This window comes from Tupaia chinensis, unplaced genomic scaffold (genome assembly GCF_000334495.1).
Source record: "Tupaia chinensis unplaced genomic scaffold, TupChi_1.0 Scaffold145208_1, whole genome shotgun sequence".
Lineage (NCBI taxonomy): Eukaryota > Metazoa > Chordata > Mammalia > Scandentia > Tupaiidae > Tupaia > Tupaia belangeri.
The window spans coordinates 1436924-1462519 of NW_006205068.1; the positions used below are offsets into that span (position 1 = coordinate 1436924).

Here is a 25596-nt window from a genome sequence, read left to right on the forward strand (position 1 = left end):
AAGTCTAGTTCTGTCCTTTAGAAGGATTGGGTACCAGTTAAGCACCAGGCCATGGGAGCTGGCCTACATAGGACCTGACTGTACCCAGTCTGTTAGTCCTTGGATGGGGCTTGGGGCTGTCCAGGGCAGAGCCGTGGTCTGTAGTTGGGGCTGCCCACCCACTGTCATAGTTTCTGGTGTCCAGGGGTCTCCTTTAGGGTCATGCATTCCTCTGGCTCTTTTCTTCGCATTCTTACTTTGTGAAATGTATTTTACTATTGGGAGAGTGAAAGTTTTCTTTCTTTTCTTTCTTTTTTTTTAAAAGAGATTTTTGCTATAGGGTACATGCACTTGTCAGAGAGACAGAAAGCAAGAAATCACTCCCCCCAGGGGGTGGGGATTGCCATACCACAGTCACTTCTCTTCCATTCTCCTCTCAGGATTTTGGGCATGCACACACTCACACCCAGCATGAGTTTTATACCACTGGGTTGGGGGCTTGAACCGTGATCTCAACTATGTGAGAGACCAGCGACATAACCATTATGCTATCTGCTGGTCCCGGAAGAGTGAAGGTTTTCTTTATAACTTCCATATAAGTTTTGCCAGCCTGGGCTCAGCATCCCTTAGAGGCTCTCTTTTCTCTGAAGGGTACTGCTGAACACACAGCTCAGGTTACCTCTCATTGGCAGTTCTGTTTTCGTGGTACCCTAGATCTGGGCTGAGGACTCAGATTAGAGCACCCCAGTGTCCCACTTTCTTGTTTCACATAGGAGGCTGAAACTTAGCTGCAGTGAGTGGGTTGGGAGCCAGCTCAGACTGAAACCCAAAGTTCTTGGTACCCGATCCTGCTACCTGAAACTATTGTGTTGGACCCAGGTCCTCAGAGCACCAGAGGTCTGGACTCTAAAAAAGGGTGGCAGTGATCATGTGGCCATGCACTTATTTGTGCTTGCTCCAGGTGGAGAGGACCCCATGTGTAAATGAGGGCATCGTGCACCCAAAATGCAGGGCTGCTCGGGATTTGTCGATCCTCCCTCAAAGCCTCCACGCTCATCTTGTGCTAAGGATAGCTTTTCAGAGCAGTCCCTTTCTCCGCAGCCCAGTCAGGCATCCGTGCTGTGCCCTGTCACCTGAAAGAGGGCATCAACCACATTCTTTCCTTTGCATGCATGGCTATTAACACAGAGTGGAGGAAGTGGTGCCATTCTCCTAATTAAATTACCTGCATTGGAGCAATGATTTAAAGCACTTGTGAACCTCCCCACCTGAATTCAATGATTCAAGAGTCGATTTCACAGTCCTTGATTATTAAATTGGCCTATGAATAGCTTTAAATTGAACTGGAACTCAAAATAGCCTCTTAATATGTCTGTTTCCAATGAATATTTGTACTTGTTTTTTATTTTATGTTTTTGGTTATGGAGCACCTAGAGGTGGCAGGAAGCAATCAGCTAGTTCTGCGTTTGGATTAAATATTAGTGTGAGACTTTGCGAGGTGACTAAATTGAAATGAAATGCCAGCCCGCTTGAAACTAGAATGTTGGCTCAAGCTTCCGAGGGCTTGCGAGACCTCTGCCTTGGGCTAGACCAGGGCTTCCCCATCACACTTGGCTGCACCAGGACCACTGCCAAGTCACTTCTACAGTTCTGTATGTGTTTTATTCACATTCATTTTCAAATTATACTTTAACTGTTTCAACAATTACACTAAGTTATAATTTTTGAAAAAATAACCTTGCTCAGATGTGAAATGGGAAAAATGAGCAGAGTGGAGACCACCTCCAAAGAACGCATTATCTCCCATCCCCATGAATTCAGGTTTTCTTGAAATCATGTAATCCAAGCAAAATAGAAATAATTGGATGCTGAGGATGATCTAAGACGGCAGGTGCTGTTGAGAGCCCCCCACCCTAAATTTTTATACTTTCAAAGCAGCCTCATGGCTCTCATTGATTGCTACCTCACATAGATTTTATAAATGTCACCTTCTAACATAGCCCTAACATTGTGGTTATGAGATTTAGTATGATTTCTTTTTGAACTGTCATAGTTTCTGGTGTCCAGGGGGCTCCTTTAGGGTCATGAATTCCTCTGGCTCTTTTCTTCGCATTCTTACTTTGTGAAATGTATTTTACTATTGGGAGAGTGAAAGTTTTCTTTCTTTTCTTTCTTTTTTTTTAAAAGAGATTTTTGCTATAGGGTACATGCACTTGTCAGAGAGACAGAAAGCAAGAAATCACTCCCCCCAGGGGGTGGGGATTGCCATACCACAGTCACTTCTCTTCCATTCTCCTCTCAGGATTTTGGGCATGCACACACTCACACCCAGCATGAGTTTTATACCACTGGGTTGGGGGCTTGAACCGTGATCTCAACTATGTGAGAGACCAGCGACATAACCATTATGCTATCTGCTGGTCCCGGAAGAGTGAAGGTTTTCTTTATAACTTCCATATAAGTTTTGCCAGCCTGGGCTCAGCATCCCTTAGAGGCTCTCTTTTCTCTGAAGGGTACTGCTGAACACACAGCTCAGGTTACCTCTCATTGGCAGTTCTGTTTTCGTGGTACCCTAGATCTGGGCTGAGGACTCAGATTAGAGCACCCCAGTGTCCCACTTTCTTGTTTCACATAGGAGGCTGAAACTTAGCTGCAGTGAGTGGGTTGGGAGCCAGCTCAGACTGAAACCCAAAGTTCTTGGTACCCGATCCTGCTACCTGAAACTATTGTGTTGGACCCAGGTCCTCAGAGCACCAGAGGTCTGGACTCTAAAAAAGGGTGGCAGTGATCATGTGGCCATGCACTTATTTGTGCTTGCTCCAGGTGGAGAGGACCCCATGTGTAAATGAGGGCATCGTGCACCCAAAATGCAGGGCTGCTCGGGATTTGTCGATCCTCCCTCAAAGCCTCCACGCTCATCTTGTGCTAAGGATAGCTTTTCAGAGCAGTCCCTTTCTCCGCAGCCCAGTCAGGCATCCGTGCTGTGCCCTGTCACCTGAAAGAGGGCATCAACCACATTCTTTCCTTTGCATGCATGGCTATTAACACAGAGTGGAGGAAGTGGTGCCATTCTCCTAATTAAATTACCTGCATTGGAGCAATGATTTAAAGCACTTGTGAACCTCCCCACCTGAATTCAATGATTCAAGAGTCGATTTCACAGTCCTTGATTATTAAATTGGCCTATGAATAGCTTTAAATTGAACTGGAACTCAAAATAGCCTCTTAATATGTCTGTTTCCAATGAATATTTGTACTTGTTTTTTATTTTATGTTTTTGGTTATGGAGCACCTAGAGGTGGCAGGAAGCAATCAGCTAGTTCTGCGTTTGGATTAAATATTAGTGTGAGACTTTGCGAGGTGACTAAATTGAAATGAAATGCCAGCCCGCTTGAAACTAGAATGTTGGCTCAAGCTTCCGAGGGCTTGCGAGACCTCTGCCTTGGGCTAGACCAGGGCTTCCCCATCACACTTGGCTGCACCAGGACCACTGCCAAGTCACTTCTACAGTTCTGTATGTGTTTTATTCACATTCATTTTCAAATTATACTTTAACTGTTTCAACAATTACACTAAGTTATAATTTTTGAAAAAATAACCTTGCTCAGATGTGAAATGGGAAAAATGAGCAGAGTGGAGACCACCTCCAAAGAACGCATTATCTCCCATCCCCATGAATTCAGGTTTTCTTGAAATCATGTAATCCAAGCAAAATAGAAATAATTGGATGCTGAGGATGATCTAAGACGGCAGGTGCTGTTGAGAGCCCCCCACCCTAAATTTTTATACTTTCAAAGCAGCCTCATGGCTCTCATTGATTGCTACCTCACATAGATTTTATAAATGTCACCTTCTAACATAGCCCTAACATTGTGGTTATGAGATTTAGTATGATTTCTTTTTGAGCAAGGTTTTCCCTACTTACAGGAATTGCATGAACACTGTGTTTTCCACCTCTGTGTCATAATGTTTTGCTCCATGCCATTCTTAGGAGGGTTGGTCTTATCTCCCTCCCTCTGACTGTGTTTCTTCCTGGGAGCTCTGTTGTTGAGCACCAACCCTGGAAGGATAAGGGAGGGCCATAGGAAGCCATTGGGTCATTAACTGAGTTTTGCAGTTAGTGTCACTGGGTTCTGGCTGGGCTGTGGTTCCCAAGCTGGCTTCTGGAGGATGTGTGGGACCAGCAGGTGCAGAGGATAGTGGCAGAAGCAGCACTCTAAAGGATTGGTGACATTTTGAGAAAGATGGGGGAGTGACCAAGTTCTTAAGACACTTTCTTTCCCTGCCAAGAAGTTTGGAGTTAGTTTGAGTGACCGAGGCCAGTTGAGGCCACTGAGTCATAGTGACCAGCCTTCTTCTGTGGTGGAAAGAGACAGTGTGGTACCTGGTGAAGGATGTGCTGGAGTGAGAGCACTTGAGGCACTACGGCAGAGAGGGAGAGGAAAAGGGAATATTTACAAAGCAGAATTGACAGGAAGCATCAGCCAGCCGGGGGCAGGTGGGGCAGGGTTCTTCCAAACCTGGTCTTTCAGGAGGAGCCTGGCCAGTGCTACCAGTGCTGGCCCACAGGAGCATCACAGTTGGCAGGGCTAGGTTCTTGACGCTGCAGAGTTTAGAACAGGACCCACCACTGAGGCCCTGTTCAGTCCCCCCTTCCCACACTGCACATCTGTGGCTGACTTGATTCCGACGGGAAGTGCTTGCTTGGGCAATTTGGCTCATTCAGAAGTCCCGTCTCCCAAAGCGCTCCTTGCTGCTGACAATTTTTCCCATTGTGTGTAGAGTTGCGCTCCCCCTCCTCCTCCCCGCCGTGTTCTGGGATCACCCTGTGTGTCTATTTGAAATCCAGAAACTCCTGAAAGGCGTTAAGTAGCTATTCAGGAGTGAGGAAATGACAGTGAGGTGGTTGCACGTGCAGCTCTATTTTAGGTCGTCCCTGTGGGACTCACTGCCGGGGGTGGGGGGTAGGTAGGGGTGGGGTGGTGGTCACACTCGGCCTCATCATTCTGCCCTTTTGCTTCTCCTTTGCAGTGCCCGGGGCCTGGAAAAGGTCAGGCAGCAGCTCCAGGAGGAGCTGCGGCAGATCAGCGGCCAGCTGCTGGAGGAGAGGAAGAAGCGGGAGACCCATGAGGCACTGGCCCGACGGCTGCAGAAGCGGGTCCTGCTGCTGACAAAGGTAGGGCTTTGCTGCCACATCTGTGCTGTCCCTTCTTCTCTGGCTTTTGCCATGTGAAGATCTCTGCCAGGCCGAGTGTACTCTTCAGCTACCTGCACCTAATGGCCTCACTTCTTGACCACCCACGTGCTCAGGTCAGCATGAGATCCTGCCACAGAAGGGGAGAGTCTTGGCAGTTCAGTTAGCCTGGTGCCTTTGTCCTAGATTGCCACAGGAGAGTCCTTGAAATGGCAAAGTTCTCCCAGCCCTGGTCTTCCCTGAGGGACCCTCACTGCCTTTTGTGGCTGCCACTTTTCTCAGTATCTCTCCAGCATCCCAGTGTCCATCTGGTTGGTGCTACACCCTGAGGGACCTCTGCCAACCCTCCAGGTCCCATGTCTCCTGCAGTGGCGTCATCACTCTGCAGACTCAGTGAGCAAGACAGCCTCTCTGTCCTTTGCTGCCCTGTCAGTGCACGTTAGGCTGGACTGATGTTGGCCCAGGATGTGGAATGAAAGCTGCCACCTGTTTCCAGATGCACTGAGCAGACTCTGTTCTTCTCCCAGCCCCAGCAGTGGATCCAGGTTGCTGCCTGAATCTCTCTAATTGTTCTTGCCTGAAGGCTCTGATGTCTGGCACAAAAAGCAGAGGTCGCTGGAGCATGAGTGGAAGTTTTCTTGTGCGTGTTATTTAAAATGTTGCCTTGGACGCCGAGATTTCAGAAGATGAAGAAAAAAGCTGAGTCTGTCCCCAGATGCTCTCTAGGCAAGGGCGGGGGTGTCCAGCTTGCAGGGCAGAGACTCCCACTGACTGGCCTCAAGCTAATATTGAGTGGGCAGAAGGGCTGTGTTGTCTTCTCCGGCCCCGGGGAAAGATGGGGCATCTGGGAAATATCAGGAACTGTGTCTGACAAATGTTTGCCTGTTCTTGATCATTTTTGATGAAAACCTAGGCTCTTTTCCTCTGGGACCTCGTGGTTATGAAGCTTTTAGAAAACAAGTCATATTTTAGCTACTGAAATCCGCTGTTTTGTGACTTCTCCAGCATATTCCTTGATAGCACCATGCTATTGCGTCGTCAGAAAAGTCACGATGCATTTTTTTGCATAGAAAAGCATAAAAAAATATGTCATGACTTTTCTGATGACCTGGTATCTTTGAAGGAAGAGCTCACACTTGTCTGGATGACATGCGGGGCTTCCTGTGACACGAGCCAAAGGTGACCTCTCCACGTATGCCCTTGATGCCGACTCTGAAGCTCTGCCTTTGCAGGTGGAACCCAGAGAGGAGAAATTCCAAACTCACATGGCCGCTCACTCAGTCCCCAGTGCCTTGAGGAAAGATGGCTCAGTTCCTTCACATAGTCAGCCAAGGGCGGGTTCACAGGAAACAAGGCTCTGAGTACCTCACTCCATCTTCTCCCTTTTCCCCAAATCGTGTTTTGTTGTAGGTCCACTAGTGTCAGCTTCTAAGCAAGTGCATGAGCCACTAGTGATATAAATACGTGCCCACAGCCCTCGGAGAATTTACAGTCGAATGGGAAAGACAAGCAGTGGTGCTACAGACAAGCATGAACTCACCAACCGTGGCTGAAACAAACAGCGCCGTGATCACACAGATGGGGTTTTCTGAGGAAGTGTTTCAGCAGAGACCTGAAGAACTTACATTTTCGAAAACGTATTTGGAGAACCTGCCCTTTTCTTATAGCACAATGACAGATGAGAGAAAAAATGCTCTCATAAAGGTGCTGCTGGCCTCAGCATCCAGAGGTGGAAATAGGAATTACAGATGGCTTGGGCCCGGCAGACTGGGAGCATGGCCACTGCTATGGGCAGTTCAGGGGTGTGCTGTGTGGTCCTGCCTAAGCGCAAGCAGGTGCTGATGGAGGAGCAGTCAGCTGGGAGTGAGGCTGTATGTGATTGGGGTGTGGGACACCTCAACCTGGTTCTCTCCAGGACTGAGATGGTGGCGGGGCCTCCTCACTTAGACGGCTGAGATCCTCCCAGGGGATAAGGAGTAGGAGGACTGGGCTGGGAGCCTGACCTTCCTCTGTGATTTTAGATAAGTTGCTTGATCTCTCTGGGTGTCAGTTTTGTGCACAACAAACAGCTCAGGTCAATGATCCTGGGTTCTTTTGAATGTGTCTGTGGCATTTCACAGTGTTTCACAGTGGCTTTGTGTGTCAGCCATACTGGTGTGTGTGGGGGCTGTGCTGACGAGGCATCGCACAAAGCTTCCCGAAGATGTTGTCCATCGTCCCTCCTTGAGGGAGGCTCTAGGGAACCTTGTGCCAAGAACGTTTAACCCAGTACTACTTTATGTTCTTGTTTTGATATTGATATTGGGAGCCCTTTCAGCTGACCCCTAGCTCCTTACGACATGTCCCCACTGTCGTAGGGTGTGTTTTGTGTTTTGTTTATTTGGAAATACTTCCTTACTTTAGATGCTACGGGGTGCTCCAGATTCATCTTGTACACTGCCTGGCCTAGTCCTAGAATCAGCCATCTCTTCAGGGATCCATGTTACCAGAATGATATCAGAAGCAAGATCTGTGCTCTAGATGTGTTCGTGGCCATTTGGGTGCTGTTGATTTGAGGCCCTTTCAGCCAAGAGCCAGGAAATACCTGTGTGTACTAACTCGGACGTGTGCGCACATCTTTAAATATTTCCGTATGTGGTCTGTTTCTATCTCAAATGAACCCTGAATTCATACCAATGTCCCCAGCTCTAGTTCAGGCCCCCAGGGGTCATTCCTGTCTCCCTTTTATGTGTCTCCCATGCCAACAGTGAGAAGCCTGGCTCCCACTCCCCAGTTCTAGCATTTTCATGGTTGCAGTATCAGAATTGGTATCTTAGCTGATGGTCTTAGAAACCTTTCTGTTTTGAAATATGGGCTTGCAGAAAGTTGCAGAGGTGGTTCAGGGAGGTTCCATGTACCCTTCACTCAGTTTCTCCTGATAGTTATTCTGCACAACTTTGGACAGTGCCAAAACCAGGAAGGCAAAATTGGCACAGGGTGTGTGTAGTTCTGTGCTGTTTTGTTACCTGCGTAGATTTGTGTGACCACCATAACTGTCCATCTCCACAGAGGGCTCCTCATGCCACCACTTTCTAGTCACACACATCCCTTCCCCCAATATCCCCACTAATCTGTTTTCTGTTTCTAAAGTTCTGTCGTTTCAAGAATGCTGTGTAAGTAGAATCCTACAGCATATAACCTTTGAAATTGTCTTTTTTCACTCAGTGTAGTGTCCTTGAGATCCACCTAAGTTGCTGCATGTGTTAATAGTTTGTTCCTTTTTCATTGCTGAGGGGTGTTCCGTGGTATGAATATGCCAGGGGTTTTTAACCATTCACTAACTGTAGGACACTTCCATGGTTTCCAGATTTTGGCATTACAGATAAAACTGGTTCACTCCTGGGAAGGCCAAGATTGATCTCTTTCCACACTTCTCCTTTGACTGCAGTGGTAACCTCCTCCATGTTGGATTGGGTTGTTGAATGGAACCCCAGAGCTGAGACCTTGAGTTCCTCTCGGGGCAGGGAGTCCTGTCACGGAGTCAAGGAACAGGCTTTGGAATGCCATGTGAGAGAATAACTATTCCTTAGGCTGGTGGAGGTTACCTTTCTATTGATGCTGTGATGTCTCCACAAACCCTGCACCTGGAAACTACACCCATATGTCATCTCACAGTCTAGCTGGGTGGAGTCCTTCATTCACTCCTATAAGACCATTGTCAGGTGTCACTCAGCCCCACGGGCTCTCTTCTTGGGGTTGGCTGCCAGGCTCATTAGGGTTGTTGGCATAGTTTCATTCATCTTGTGGCTACAGTTTTGAGGTCCCTGTTTCCTCCATGGCTGTCATTGCTCCCAAAGGTTGCTCTCACTTTCTCCCCCTGCATGGAGGGTTGAGACCCTCAATGTTTTACAGCTCTTCAATTTCTCTTTTTGTCATAGCTCTCTGGCTCAGGGGGAGAAAGTTCTCTGGTTTTAAATCTCATGTGATTAGATGGGCCACCCCTACGGCCCAGGATTGTCTCTCTACTTAAGGTCCACAACCCTAATTGCATCTGCAAAGTCAGGCAATTTGTTCACAAGTGCTAGGATTGGGTTGTCAACATCTTTGAGTGAGTGTTATTTGGCCCATCACTCCAGGGATCAGGGATGGGAAATAATGTAGACGCTGCATTTTGAAAACTCAGATGCTTACAGCAGCCAGATAGGCATTATAAATAAGGGAGCGGGCCTGTCCAAAGTGGGACTGGGTGAAAGAGAGAGCATGCGCCACACAGAGGAAACAGCTCTGCTCACCTTGGCTGGTGCTGTCTTATAAGAATCTTTGGGATTTTTAAGAGAAGTCAGCAATTTGGCTATTTATACATATCACCATGTGGATCAAAGTATCTGCATGTGTTTCTTAATGATGGAGATATGGTCTGAGAAGTATGTCATTTAGGCAGTTTCATCATTGTGTGGGCACCGTAGCGTGTACTCAACACTCTAAGGTACCTAGCCTACAGACTTAGGCTGTGTGGTATAGCCTAACCTAATCTTATGGAACCACCCTTGTCTGTGGCCCGTCATGGAAACATTATTATGCTGCGTCTGACTATGAGGGCTGGAGATATGACCTGTAGCTTGTTTGGGGTTGTTGGGAAAGTCATGACACACTTTCATATAGAAAAATACGTCCGTCCTTTTACGACAACCCAATAGTTTGTGGTCTCTACTGTCTTTTACCAAAATTACATTGATTCTGCTGGCTGTTCAGATCCCCATCTCAGTGTTAGAGCTCCTGGTGATAATGAAGATTTGCTCATGACCAGGCTAATAGGGCATGGTGTCCATTACCTGGAGAGTTCAGGCTCCCTTACTGCCCAGAGTCTCTCAGGCTTCTATGAAGTTTGTGCCTAGCTTCCTCGTTGGAGGAATTTCCTGAACTCCTGTTGGGAAATTTCCATCCTTTTCTCTTCTACTTAGCAGGTTAAAAGCCGATGGTACTTTCTGGTCCAAATTGGCCTCACCCTGACCCATGCTGCCCTCACAGGCATTGCTCTGAGTTAGCAAGAAGGTGGGTATTGATTGCCTGGCACTGGCTGATTATTTATACTGACTATCCCTCCAAGACATGTTGCGATGGATCAATACCAATCGCCTGCGCAGCCCCTAGGCCTGGGATCCAGGGATCCATCTTGCGTCAGCTGATGTGATGAAGCTGTTCATTAGGTCAGTCTGTGGAGAGGGTGTGGCGTGCTTTGCTCCTTGCATGGTGGTTTATGCGGGGTTGTTGCCCACCACTGTTGCCTACTTCTTGAAGATCTCTGCTCTGGAGCATGTCAGACTTGCTTGCTTGTGGTTGAGAAGTTCTTTCTTCCATTAAAAAAAAAGGATTGCTAGAGGGCATGTGCACTCACTGGAGAGAGAGAGAGAGAGAGAGAAAGTGAGAAAGCATCCCCCATGGGGGATGGTCACACTGTAATTATTTCTATTCCATTTCTCCTTTTAAGATTTTGGGCATGCAAGCATACATGTCTGACATTTTTTTCAGACTCCCAGGTCTAGGACTCAAACTGAAGTTGGCCATGTGGGATCCAGCTGCCTTAACACCATGCAACTGACTGGCCCAAACACTTCCTTTTCAAGGTACCCCCAAGGAGGCGACTGCAGGGCCTTAAGGATCCTTTTGCTGATGATCTTGCCCTGTCCTTGCTGGGTAGAGATTCCCACCCCTTTGCAAGCCTCCAGCCCATTCCCTGAAGAAAGTGCTGTGTGCACGCAGCCCTCCTGCCGGGCTCTGGATCAGGCTGTGACTTCTGTATCCCATCTGAGGGTCCTATTTGTGTGCTTGACATTTAAGTATACAGTGCTTGGAATGTGCAATTTTATTTTGAGACCTTTATTAAGTGACTCCAGTCTAAGGATTTAATTGTTACTGATAGCGAAGAGTATAATTACCTTGGTAAAATATCATGACTATTTTAAGCAATTGAAAATTGGCTTCTAGAACTGGGTGAACACAAACCATTTTCCTATTTGAAATGATCTATTTCCAGTGTGCCCCTGATATTCTATAATATGGTTGCAGAATCTTGTTATTTATAGAATGTAAGCAATAAAAGCTAACTTTTAGAGGAAGAAAAAAATTTTAATGAAATAAAAGCTTTCCCTGCCCCCGTTTTCTGCTCCTAGCTCTGTCCCGTCTCCATTCCAGATCAGAGCAGTCATTGCAGAGTACCGATTATTGGTGAATGGGGCTGCCGGTCGTCTCTCTCCCTGGGCACGTGGGGTCTCAAATAGTGGCTGCAGAGCACTTAGTCTGGTGGTCATGGTGATACCCTCCTGTGAAACATTCAAGTGGGGAAATCCAGAGATAGATACATTCAGTTTTAGAAGGCCTGCGTTTTGAGTTCTGGGCTAGCATTTTGAATCTGTACGAGCTGGATGCGTGATCATGAACAAAGGAGACTAACTTACCTTCTCGGGAGCAGCAGGGTGGTAGTAATGATCACCCCCTTCTTTCACGTCTTTCTTGCTTGCCGAGAGGATCAGATCTCCATACTTCCATAAAATAGCTTTAGAATCCTCTTCATAAGCATCCGTGATTATCCCACAGTTTGAGGACTACCGCTGTGGGATGCTCACAGGTGGAAAATACTGCTGGGCCCTGCAACTTTATCTGGTGCAGAGGTGCCTTGACTGAGATGGCTGGAAACCTCGATACAGCTCCCACACTCAGACAATGGGGAGACACGGGGCATTGGTCACTTATCTGCAGCACATAGTTCAGATAGTATCGATTTTGGAGAGGAGCTGAATTGCAGATAAAGACTGGTTGGCAGCAGTGGCTGGTGGCTGCTGCTGTGTAAACAAATACAGGGGTGTGGTGGGCAGGCAAGCTTCTAGAAAAGCAAGGCAGGCAGTAGAAGAGGGGGGGATTCCTCTAAAGAGTTTCAAGTTCTTCCTGTCTAACGTCCAGAAGAGGAGTCCTGGAAGAAGCTGCTCCCCTCCTGGATTGCTCCCAACTCAGAGGCAGTACCTGTGAGCCAAGCCTCTGAGCCTCCCAGCTGCCCCGGGTGGCCAGAGCAGCCTGTAAGTCTCCTTCGTGCATGTGCTGAAGCCTTGCTCAAGCCATCTGAGGCAAAGGAGGTGGGTTTATAAATCAAGGACCCCCAAACATATTTTTTGTTAAGTCTACCAGGATTTCTCCTCTTCTTAGGGGTCGTTTTTATGCTCAGAGCACAGCCCTGAAGTCTGTTCCTTCTCTGGGTGAGGCGCTTTGGCTGGATTTAGGTATTTATGTTATTTATTTGGAATGAAAGCTGCCCTCTCTCTTTCTTGCATTTGTTTGGAAGCTTTAGAAAATCACCAGTGCTTATTTAGAAGCTGCCTGAGAGAGAGGACACTCGCCACAGTGTTCCCTTTCGTGCTGGTTTGTCCAGCTGGGTTCCTCTCTTCTTTGGATTCATTGTCTCAGTGGGAGGTCGCTCCAAGGCTGAGAATAAGACTGTCATATTTGTTGCTGAGTCCCAGCATGTTTCATGAGGCCACCAGCATGCAGAGGATCGAGACCTCCTTTCTGTCCACAGCATGAGGAGAATGTGCTGTCAGCTCTTTTGGACTCTTCCATGTTTTTCACTTCTTCCCGACTTCATCATGTGGCCTCTGTAGGATGGGCACAGGTGCCTCCTCAGGCGTGACGTCAGGGCATGGTTAGGGCGGAAGAAGTTGGAGGCAGGCTGTTCCCCCAGTGAGAGCTAGAGGCCACAGGTCGTCCTGGTGTAGAGAGGTCCTCAAAGGCAAGTGGGCGGAAAACCAAACGCTATATCCTAACAGCCTTGCGCCCCTTGTGGGAGCAAAGTGGGATGTGGTCCATGTGGGAAGAGGGCCCAGAGCATGCTGGTACCTTGCTCATCCCGTGAACCTCGCACAGTAGGGACTTAGAGATGGGCCCGGATTGCTGGAATTTTTTCAACAAGTTTCTTTTTTTTAAATTTTTTTCATTTAACTTTATTCATTTATTTATTCATTTGTTTATTTCAATTTGACCAGAGAGAGACAGAGAGAGAGAAAGTGAGAAAGTAAGCCACCAGGTCTGGGACTCAAACCATTGTTGGCCATGTGGGAATCCAGCACCTTTAACCACCACGTCACCTGCTGGCCCCTCAACAAGTTATTTTTATCTCTTCAAATAAAATATGAAGAATCATATCTTATGCATTTTGAGCTTCTATAAAGATATGTGAGTAAAGGAAAATGGAATAGAGTTAAATTATATGAGGGGACTTTAAAAAGTTAATGGAAAACGCATACTGTATATATTATGAAATAACTGCGTGGTTTCAAATTTTTTGGTGTCAAAATAAACTTTTACTTTAATTCCATTTTTCCATGAAGTTTTTAAAGACCCTTCATAATATTCATTTGATATTGATACAACTCAGGTACCTTACCCTCTGGAGACCACACTAAGGTCCTGCTTAGTCTGTGCTTTGACCTGTATAGACCAGGTGGCTGTTTTCCCAGGAGAGCACTGCACCAAATAGTTGGCTTAGGTTCCTGTTGAAGTCCTCATCTAAAGTTCTCTAAGTCTTTGAATTGCGCATACTCTGCCCTGGGGAAGAAAGGGGATAGAGTCAAGTGGGAGGATACTCCCCTGGCTCAGCTCAGAGTTAGATAGCAGGATGGCTCTGTCTGCCCTCAGTCCTTTCCTTCCTGACACTTGTGAAAAGCCATTGCATGTACAGAGGTAGTCTAAAACAGACACGTTAGGTGTAAAGAATGAAACAGCCCCGGCCCCAGTGACCCCTCCTGAGGAATTATGTCCCCCTTGGTCTGCTCCAGTCTTGTGTGGGTGTGTCATTACTTCATCTTCCTTTTCAGTTCTGTCATAATTGTGTGTATATCTAAGCGCTGTATATCTTTTCCCAGGCCCATACTACTACTGTGGCTGGTTTTGGTTTTTTTTTTTTTTTTTTTTAAATCAACCCTAATCCTACCCCTACCCCTAACCTTACCCCTATGTGGCTTCTTTTTTTCGTGTGTGTGTGTGTGTGTGTGTGTGTGTGTGTTTTTTTTTAACATTATACCTTTGATGTTTCTCCTTGTTGGTATACTTCATTCTTACTGCTTTTGTAATAGTATGTGGGATAATAAACTGTGATTTATGTATCCATTCTCCTCTGCATGGACATTCAGGTTTTCCCATCTCAAGCACTGCTGTGAAACATTCTGGAACATGGCTCCTTGTACTTATTCGTATTCTGCCTTAGCTCTACTGCATGAGATTTTTCTGTTATCTTTATGTTGAGAGGTTCAGTGTGCACGAATTACAGATGTAGGACGGATCAGAGAGCAGAAAGCTGGCAGTCTCCCAAAGACCCTCCCGCCCGTTTCTAGTCATTAGTCTCAACTCCCAGGGTAAGTCCCTCTTGAATTTTAACCTCACCTGTTTGTGAACTTCATGTGATTGAAATCACACAGCTTGTACTCTCTTGTGTCTGGCGTCTGTTACTTAACATTATCTTTGTGAGATCCATGTGTGCTATTGTGAGCACTGAAATTTGTTCTTTAACTTTTCGTAATTACTCTGGTAAGCTTTCCATTGAATAAATGTATCACTCGTTTTCTTACATTTGATTGAACATGACATCTGGGTTGTTTCCAGTTTGGAGATGTTATGAATAGCGCTACTGGCTACGCCTAGGTGTGACATACTCTGAGTCACAGTGGGGACTGCCTGCCCTCCCCATTTTCCGAGTGATGGAGCCAGTTGGCACTCCTCCCAGGAGAATGGAGAGTTCTGGTTCCTTCAGACTCACACAAGCACTTGGGACCCTCTGCTTCTGCGTTTCCTCAATCTGGTAGGGGTACAGTGGTATCCTATTAGTGTTTTAATTGCCCCAATAATCTGTAACATCGGGCATCTTTTCATATGGTGCTCGTTGGCCATTTAGATATCTTACCTAGAGTGCCTAGCCACATTTTCTACTGCTGCCCTCTTTGGGATTAAAGTAGTAGTTTCCTTTTTCCTTATTGAGTTGTTGGAACTTTTTATTCTGAATACACATCTCCTTTTGGAGATAAGTATTGCAGGTATCTTCAAGTTTGTGGTTGCGCTTTTTACTCTTCTAATTGTATCTCTTGATAAACAGAAGTTTTTAATTTTAATGTAGCCCAGCATATTGACTTTTACCTTTATGTTGGCACCTTTTGAGTCTTGATTAAAGCAACTTGCCTACCAAAGTCACAAAGATATTTAACTTTCTTCTAGACAATTGTTTTACATTTCACATTTTGATCAAATATGCATCTGGAAGTGATTTCTGAGTATGCTATGAAATAGGTGTCAAGGTTTATTTTTTTCCACTATTAAATATGCAATTGATCTAGCACAGTTTTTTTGAAAGACCATCTTTTCCCCTGGATGTTGTAGTTTTGCCTTAATGGCAAACTAGGTAATTATTTGGGGGTACTTTAGCTTCTGGACTTCATTCTGTTCTGTTTTTTTTTTTTTTTCCTTCTCCTGTCTCTGACAAAATTATTTATTTCTGAGAGAGAGATAGAGAGAAATTGCAAGCAGGGTTTTACATCACAATCGACCTCCAGTCTTATTCAGCTGAGACAGATCATGGGCACAAACATGCATGCCAGGGTGCTCAGGGAGGCCCTAGGAGGTGAACTCAGGACTTCTCCCATGGGAATCCATTGGTGTTACTGTTGCATCACCCCCTGGCTCCTCCTTTGGTTCTTTTTGCCTGACTTTTTTGTTACTACTATATTGTCTTCACTTACTACTTCATTTAAATATTTTGATACCTGCTAGGGAAATCTTCTAGTTTTGTTGTTCTTTAAGTTTCCTTGGCTATTTTTTATCTTTTACATACAGAATTCTTTTTTATATAGAATCGGTATGTTAATTTACACTCACACAGAGAGAAACTCTACTGGTATATGAGTAAGATAGCTATAAATTTATAAATTGTTTTTGGGAGAAATAACATCTTAACATTATTTTATTTTCCAAGTAATAAATAATTACATATTCTTCCATTTATTTACATTGTCTTTAATTTATCTCAGCAAGTTTTAATGTGCTGTCTGGAATCAATTTATTGACCACTTCTTTCAAGTCATTTGTCTACAACTCCTGGGTCATGACTTCCATCATCCTCATCTGGACTTGGTGGACTGGTTGATGATGAGCATAAGAGAGCTTCCATATCTGTTGTTGTGATTTTTGTTTTCTTAGTGAAACCAACACAGAAGAGATGAAGCAAATAGCCATTGTTAGTTGATATCAACACAAGCTTTGATCATGGTCTGCCTTTTTTTTTTTACCATGGAACCCATTTTGTCAGGGGTAAGATCCATACCATGGAAGTTAGATATGCCTAACCAAGGATGCTCTAAACACCTTGCTGCTTTTTTTTTTTTTTTCCAGAGAGTTTTTTGCTACAGGGCAGTGCGCTCGCCAGAAAGACAGAGAGAGACAGAAAGACAAAAAGTGAGAAATCACCCACCCCAGGGGAGAGGGCCACGTCGCAATCCCTTCTCCTCCATCCTCTTAGGATCTTGGGCATGCATGCACATGCACTCAGCGTGAGTTTAAGCCACCGGATCCAGCACTCAAACTGCGGTTGACTACATGGAAGTCCAGCCATTAGGCCAACTGCTGGTCCCATTAACTTGCATTTTCTAAATGCAGCTTCATCATTACACAGATCTGCAAGGCACACTTCAAACCATGGCTCTTAAGGCCATCAGATGCAATTTTGGTTGGTTCCTTGAGTCCTGGTGACTAGTGTTTTCCCAATATCTTTTGTATTGAACATAGCAGGGGCTTTTACATCATACCAGTGTTTTTTACAAAATGGATCAACCATTTTTTTCTTGGCTTCCTTTTTGCTGCCTTTTGTAGAGTGCTTATTCTTGCCAACTGCCATGGTGCTACTGAGAGAACCAGAAGGGCTCGATGCTGTTTCATGTTATCTCTATTTCCTTGTTACTGGTACTGTTATTTTATCTCTACTTGCCTGTTACTCCAAAATATTTTCATTCCACAAATGTTTTATCCTGCACCTAACAACCTTATTGTAATGACAGTGTTTGACACAGACTATCAAGAGAACCATGGGTAATGCCAGCTCCATGTTTCTTTCCAGCCATTTGCCTTCTCTTCTCTAAAAAAAAGGTTCGTGTCACATAGGAGTAATGGCAGTTGGCTCCTAGTCTCTCAGATCTCGGGGAAAGCTGGTAATTCACCATTAGGTTTGCTGTGTGCTATATATTTTGTGTAGATATTTTGTACTCAACTAATGAATTCTTTTTATTTGTTGTTTTCTAAGAGTTTTTTTTTTTATTTTTTTTTTAATCATAGATTCCTACCCCATAAGTTTTGCTGTGGGGTATTTTTGTTATTGTTCAGTTTGAAATATTTTCTGTGGATTTAGAAAGGCTGACCTTTCAAGCAGGATTTAGCATGTTCAAAACACTTAGGGGACTGGAAAGCTGAGAAGTAATTGAAAAGGAAGAACCCAAGCTCAATCACTCAATTGCTTGGCGATGTTTTTCATTCCACAAATTCTTATTAAACATCTACCACAAGCCCAGCACTGTTGAGGTGCCACTGAAACAACACTGGATCAGACAGCAAAGAAAGGCTCATGACTCAAGCGGTCTCTTTCTAGGTGGGGCAAAGAGGAAAGAAAGAACTAATATATAAGCATTCCTGATCTGAAACTCGAAATACTTCAAAATCTGTAACTTTTTGAACACTTGCATGATGCCACAAGTGGAAAATTCTGCACCTGACCGTATGTGACAAGCTACAGTCAAAACACTGAAGTACAAAAATGTTACATACAATTACCTTCAGGTTATGTATATAAGGTATGTGAGAATATTTATGTATGAAACATAAATGAATTTTGTATTTAGACTTGGGTCCCACTCCCAAATTACTTAATATGTACATGCAGATATTCCAAGCACCCCCACCTACCAAAAAAAAAAAAAATCTGAAACCTGGAACATTGCTGATCTCAAACATTTTGACTTTTTCTTTGTTTTTGTGGAGAGATTTTTTGCGTGTGCACTTGCCAGAAAAACAGAGAAAGACAGACAGAAAGTGAGAAATCACCCCCCAGAGGGAATGGCCATGCTGCAATCCCTTCTCCTCCATTCTCCTCTCAGGATCTTGGGCACACACACACGTGCCCAGCATGAGTTTGAGCTACTAGGTCTGGGACTCGAACTGCAGTCAACTACATGGGAGTCCAGCGACATGGCCATTATGCCAACTGCTGGCCCCAATCACAAACATTTTGGATAAGGGATACACTGTGCTGTGGATAGAATCCAGGTGTTCTGAGGGGTAATGTGTCAGGGAGGGCAGGGCATGGATTAGGTCTTTCAACAGGTGGCTTTGCTATGCTCCAAAAGAGGCCCAGGGAAGGGCCGTGCCAGGAAGAGGGAACAGCGTGTATACAGATGCTAGCCCGTGGCTGGTGGGGTTGCTTGTTTGTTTCTGAAATATTCATAGATTCATGGGAAGTTGTGACGGTAGTAGAGAAGCGGCCTGTGTGTATTTTCCCCGGCTCTCTGCATGCTAACATCTACATAATTACAGTACAGGAAAACCGGGAATTTGACATTACTGCTGAGAATGTGTATAGCTGTCTGTGTAGGGCCATGTGACCACCATTGCCAGAGTAGACTGTCGACCCCCACAGAAGTCTCTTCGTGCTGGCCTTCAGGGCCACACCATCTCCTTCTCCCCCTCCTGCTTATGTGTTTTCCAGCTCTGATAATCTTGGCATTTCAAGAATATTATATAAAAGGAATTAGTATGTGACCTTTTTAATGTCTTTACTTTTTAAGATTACTGAACTTTATCTTTTAGGATTTTCTTTTATGTTCTTTGATTTTTTGCTTTGCTTTGTTTTGTTTTTACTACAGGGCATGTACACTTGCCTAGAGAAGAAGAGAGGGTAAGAAAGAGAGGGAAAGTGAGAAGTCACTCCCCAGAGGGAATGACCATACCACAATTCTGTCTCCATTCTCTTCTCAGGATTTTGGGCATGCAAGCACAGGCATCCAACATGTTTTTTTGTTTGTTTGTTTGTTTGTTTTTTGAAGAGGTTTTTGCTATAGGGTGCATGTGCTTGCCAGACAGACAGAGAAACAGAAAGTGAGAAATCCCCCCCCATGGGGGATGGCCACGTCGCAATCCCTCCTCCCCCATTCTCCTCTCAGGACCTTGGGCACGCATGCACACGTGCCCGGCGTGAGTTTAAGCCACCAGGTCCGGGACACGAACCACGGTCAACTACATGGGAGTCCAGCGACATAGCCACTGCACTAACTGCTGGTCCCTCCAACATGTTTTTCAAACCCAGGTCCAGGACTTGAACCATGCCATCAGCCAGGTGGGATCCAGCATCTTAACCTCCACTCCATCTACTGGTCCATATCTTTTAGAGCAATTTTAAATAGATAAGATGACCAGAAAGTACAGAAAGTTCTCATAGTCTCTTTTCTTTCCTTTCCCTCCCCCAACATTTTCGCCTACATTGTTACAACCAATAAATTAGTACTGATACATTATTATTAACTAAAGTTCATGGTTTACATTAGGATCACTCTCGGTTTTGTACATTCTGTGGATTTGACGAATACGTAGTGCTATGTATCCACTATTACAATATCACACAGAATACTTCCTGTGCCCTAAAAGTTCTCTTCCTGTTCACCTTCGCTTCCCCTCCCTGGACCCCTGATGGCCACCGATCCTTTTACTATCTCCATAGTTTTGCCTTTTCCAGAATGTCTACAGTTGGAATTGTGTAGAGGTAGCCTTTTCAGATTAGCTTCCTTCACTCCTAATACGTGTTTAAAGATTCCCCATGTCATTTCATGGCTCAGTCACTCCTCCCTTCATTTTTTAATTTGCCAGAGGGTGTGCATACACACCAGAGAGAGACAGAGACAGAGAGAAAGAGAGAGAAAGCACTCTCCAGGGTACATAGTCATGCCACAGTCCCTTCTCCTCCATTTCTCCATCCTGTAGGGATTTGGGGGCCTCATGTACAGTGTTTTTCTCAAGCCACCAAATCCAGGGCTCGAAGTGTGTGGTCAGTCATGTGGAATCCGGCTCCCTTAAGCACCAGGCCATGGTGCTGGCCCAATCACTCCTTTTTATCATTGAATAATATTCCATTGTCTGAATGTTCCACAGTTTATTTCTCTATTCACCTACTGAAGGACTTCTTGGTTACTTCCAAGCCTGGGTAGTTTTGAAGAAAGCTTCTGGAATCTGAGTGCAGATTTCTGTGTGGACATATGTTTTTGACTCCTTTGCATAAATGTCCAAGAGCATATGGTTGCTGGATCATGTGGTGATGCTGTGTGTGGCTTAGAGTACCTTTTATAGCAGCATGCCCTGTGCCAGCTTGTTACTCTCCTGTTGGAAAAGCTCCTCATACACAGTGTTTTTTCCCCCCTTTTTTTATAAAAGCTCTTTGAGCTGGGCCTATTTTTATTCTATGATTGAGTAAGCTGTGACACAAAGAACGGGTAAGCAGTGGTGATGGCGCAGGGGTCAGGCAGGTGGGGACTGGAATTCAGAACAGGCTTGTTCTTCGACTGCGGCCTTCTGCTCGTAGCCCCTCTGCCATTAGGCCTCCCTCGCAGTGATATGTCATCAGCAGCCATTGGCACCCAAAACTCCCGGCCTTTCGCTTTCATTATAGCTCTGAGCATAGTTGGACTGCCACGAGACCTCTCTGGTCCTGGTTCTGCTATTGCCTGAGACTTGTCTTCCTCTCCCCAGGCAAGCCTGAGCGTCAGGTGGGGGCTGCAGAGAGCCTGTGGGAGCTCTGTGATGGGGGTCAGTTGAGTAAGCACTGCTCTTGCTCAGGTGGGCGTCATCCTGGGCTTGCTTTATGGTTTCTCCGCCTTGCACTCAGGGTGACCGTTTCCTGTTCCTTTATCCATCGCAGCGCGAACCTAAAACTGGTAGGTGCTCTCCTCGCTCCTTAGGGTCTGAGCCACAGGCGCGCTGCTGACGGCTCTGACACCCAGGCCTCTTACCTTAGCGAACAGCAGATTATGTCTGTTTCTCTTACACGAGAACATAAAAATGATATTAGCTGCTTTTGATCGCCCATCTTCATCCTCTTCCCCACAGCCTTCTTAGAGTCTACGGCTTTCATAATCTCATTGAAAGGATTTTTCTTGTACTTTCTTTTTAAAGCCGAACATTCTTGGTCTTAGGTAGCACCGAAGGAAATATTTAAACTATCAAGACCTTGCTCTGTCTTTTGAAAAATAGCATCTTTTGTACTTCTCCGGCATCTTCCCTGTCTCAGAGTGCTCCATCCTCGTGCGTTCCTGTTGGCAACTGCTCAGGCATGCAGGATTGGCACTGTGGCCCCCATTTTTAGCTCAGCAAATTGAGGCTTAAGAGTGGCTTAGAGACTTGGCTAAGGCCGCTTGTGCGGCAAGAACCAAAGCTAGATTTTTAATCCTTTTAGTTCTCCTCCTGCTGTGCACCCCCCACTGGCAGCCTGAAACCAGCCCCACCCCCTTTGGTCTATTTCACACATTGATTGATATTCTTCCTTCTGTAGATGGTAAGGGAGTGCTTTCTCTTGATCATCTGTTTAAATCCAGACACTTCCCTATTTGGGCCTGTGGAGGTGTGGGCAAGGATGGCCTGGCTGGTGCATCTACTTAGTTAAAGCCTTTGGCAGGGGTGGGTTTCTAGTCCCTCTGTCAGTGGGGGCCCAGCTGTTCCCTGATTGATGTCACTGCCCCTTGCTGCTCTCCTCCTCATCTGGGAGTCGTCTTTTCAAGGTTTCTCATATCTAACCAATGCCATTGTGATGTGCTGGGGCTTTTGATCTAATACAGGTTCTTGTGGGCCTTGTCATGGCTTGTTGAGCTGCACTTGACCACAGCCCTGTGTCCCTGGGACTTGAGCTGGGCTTAGGCAGCATGCCCGTCCTTCAAGTACTGGTCCCTACATGCTGGCCAGTGTCCTTCCGTGACTGAGCCTGGGCTGGTCCCTTTGGAGTAATCTTGGGGCTGGCCTGGCCTTCCTGGGCCTTGGCTTTCTTTGGGCATTTCTCCTCTCTGTTCTTACTGCCACCTTGTCTTGTCATTCCTGCATCATGTGAAGGAGATGAGAAGGTGGCTGAGACAGGACTTCAGATGGCCTTACTCCCATTGGAGCCCTGAACCTTTGAAACCTGGCAACAAGGAAGCTGACGGAGCAGCCCAAGTCCTAGAGATCTCCAAATGTAAAATGAGAACTAATGCTTGAGATGGTGCTTACGTCATTATCTTGTGACGTCTCCCTGCAAGAAGAAAAAAGACTGAAGTCCACAGAGATTAAGCAATCCACATGGGTTTCTCATTCTGATCCAGCTCTAACTGAAGCTCATACAGTTCTACCTACCCCCTGTTACAGACAATTCCGGATCTAGATCATTCATATGCAGATGAATTATGTGAGGATCTTGTTAAAATTGGGCAAAAAACTTGCGTATCCAGTCAGATCCAGGGTCATGTCCTTGTGTTGGCCTGTGATGAGTGTTGAAAGGCAGAAGTCTGGTCCATTTCAGAGATGGGGTCATGGAGACCCTGCAATTGACCTTTTCTGGGATTATGCACTAGCCAAGTCATCGGACTGTCTGAAGCGTTTTATGCTCACAGTGGCCAGTCCAGACAGGTGGTCAGGCATCTTGTTGACTAAGTATAGGGGGATGTTTTCAGCCTTCCTTTCCTTCTTGTCCACATCTAACCCTGTTCCCCGCTCACATCTGCCTCCCCGATGACCACAGCCACCACCTCTCCACCCTCCAGAGGATGCACAATCTGGTATGTTCACTGCTCTTGTTTATTGCTTTTATTTTTTAATCTTTTTTTTTTTTATTGTCAGAGGCACATGCGCTCACTAGAGAGAGAGAGACACAGAGACAGAGAAAGCAACCCCTCAATGGGGCGTGGTCGTGTCACAATTCCTTCTCTTCCATTTCTCCATCCTGTTGGGATTTTTGGGCACACACACATGCCCAGATGAGCCAACAGCATGGACAGAGAGACAAGGAGAAGCCCAAGAAAAGCCAAGGCCCAGCGTTTTGGGAATTTTGGGGGCATACACACATGCCCAATGTGTTTTTCAGACCATCAAGGCTGGGATCAAAGTGTTCAGTTAGCCCTTTGAGATTCGACTCCCTTTCCCACTAGGTTATAGGACTGACCCTATTCGTTGTTTTTTATAAAATGATTTATTAGTGCATCTGCTACACTCTGTCATCGCAGGCCCCAGTAGTGGCCCTGTCTGGGTGTTCGGGCTTAGTGGTAATGGCTTGATTATGCCTCCTTTTGTTCCCTCTGTCCCCTCTTCACTGTTGGGACAGATTCGTGCACTCAGTCAGCGGGCGATAGGAGTTTGGTTCTGCCATTGTTGCTGTGTCTCTGAATACTTCTCTGCTACTTCCGCCAGTTAGTGAACTATTGCCAGAGTGGTCTTCTCTTCTGGGCAGCATTACTCTGTGGGTTTGGATCTTAGAGCCCCACCACTGCAGGACATCTGAGGAGTAGCTTCTGAGCCATGGCCTGCCTGGGCAGCCTGGCTGAGGCCGCACTGGCCTCCCCTGCGGACTGCCTTCCTGGTGTGGTAAGGGATTGGATGTAGAGGTGTTTGCAGCCTTTGAAACTCAAGGACTGCCCAAGTTCAGATTCAGTCCTGCTTTTTTCTTATGTCAAACATATCCCTTCACTTTTGCCCGATATTGGTAAAAAGCCTGGAGGAGGGATAGAGATGTTACCCAGCCCATGGTTTCTAATTTAACATTTGTTCTGCTTACTGAGATGGCCTCTTCCTCCACAGATAAGCAGGATCCTTTCAGCTTTGAAATTTAATTTCCACGTGTTAATATATCGCCCTTTCAGGTTACCTTTCCAGGCTGACATTTCTATTATATCCATTTAAGAAAAAAAGTCTACCTGTTTTGTTATGGGAAAATGCCATTTGCAAAGTTATTAGAAAGCCAACCTTGTCACAAATATTATTGCATTATCCCACCAAGAGGGCAGCTGGAACTGGGTCGTGCAGAAAAAAATTCCAGGGAGAAAAGCAATTTTAGGAACTGTAATGAAATCAAAACAAAATGCCTTTTATCCTTCTCCAATTTGAAGATGATTATTAAGATAGGGTTTGTGGGAGTGTGGACGAGAGGTGCTTTTGTGCTGCCTCTGGCAGCCATGAAGCGCCACCACAGCCTGGCAGTCCCCTGTGGCTCCAGCCCCCCACAGAGCACCCTCCCCACCCAGGCCTGCCCTCTCTTGGCTTCAGGGTGGGCAGACTGCATTCTGCTGGATTTAGATAATCCCCTCTTTACTCTTCCTAACTTTTATTCACACTCAGAAAAGAAAACCCGACCCCTATCCATCCACTGACAGGGCTTCGTAGGCTGTTCTGGGTGAGCTATGAAGGAGAGTTGGGGACCCAGCCAAACTGCAGCTTTAGGGGAGGTGAGGTGGGAGGAACCGGCCCTGGCTCCAGTGGCAGGTCCCCAGCAGTCATTAATTCCTCCATTGTTTCAGTGGTATGGAAGTTATCAGAAAACCCAGTGCTTTTTCTCAGTAAATGGTTCCTAGATGGTGTCAATGAGATAAAACTGCCCCCCCCACCCCGTCTGAGAATTGGTGACAGCAGCTCTGAGGCACTGAAAACTGGGTTTGCTCTTGGAGAAGTGATGATTGTGTCCCCATTTCATAGTAATGCAGGTCTCCAGTTCACCAGAACCCTGGGTTGTTTGTGCCAGAGGAGCTAGAGGATGGCTTTGCATCAGGGGCTAGCCTAACCCTGCACCCTGTCTGCCTGGGGTGCTCCTGGAATCTGTGCTGCCGCCTGCTGGACTGGAAAGTGCCATGCAGGAAGGACAGCCCCCATAGGTCCCGCCTCCTAGTGCTCCTCAACAGACCTCAGGGCCTTTGCATCTGCTTCCCTCCTTTCCTTGGCTCACCCCTCCCAGACTTCTGGCTCACCTGCCGTCTTTGGTTGCCCATGTTTCCTGCCGGGGCTTGTACTGTGTTGCTGAGGAGCAATTGGCCCAGTCCTTGCATAGACAGCCCTCCGTCAATAATTGGTAGGTGTGAGACTGGTTCATCTGACAGGTGAAGAAGCTGAGGCTCTGAGAGGGCGACTTCTGCCCCTCACTGTGACCCACGCCGTCCCCTGCAGTGCAGCTGCAGGTCCAGGATCCTACCTTCTTCGGGCTGTATCCCCCTATTTGTACTGCCCACAGCCCTGCTGCCACCCCTTCTGGCTGCCATCTGAAAGGGTTTGGGGGAACTTCTGAAAGTGCTTGCAGCGAGGTAGCAGATACAGATATTTCTATTTTTGATGCCGTGACTTAAAATTAGCAGCTCGGAAAATGGTGTTAATTGTCTTTC

The 25596-nt window shown here is 46.1% G+C and overlaps 1 protein-coding gene and 1 pseudogene across 6 annotated transcripts in view; one reads left to right on the plus strand and one right to left on the minus strand.

Moving 5' to 3' along the window:
- MAD1L1 (mitotic arrest deficient 1 like 1) overlaps positions 1-25596 on the plus strand; it is a 598556-nt gene that overhangs the window by 206599 nt on the left and 366361 nt on the right. For all 6 annotated transcript variants that reach the window (XM_006167865.3, XM_006167866.3, XM_006167868.3 and 3 more), the window contains one exon: positions 5011-5155. In XM_006167865.3, the coding sequence (XP_006167927.1) occupies positions 5011-5155 (145 nt within the window). The remainder of the gene's footprint in view (positions 1-5010; positions 5156-25596) is intronic.
- LOC106733810 (40S ribosomal protein S3a pseudogene) lies at positions 16893-17075 on the minus strand (annotated as a pseudogene).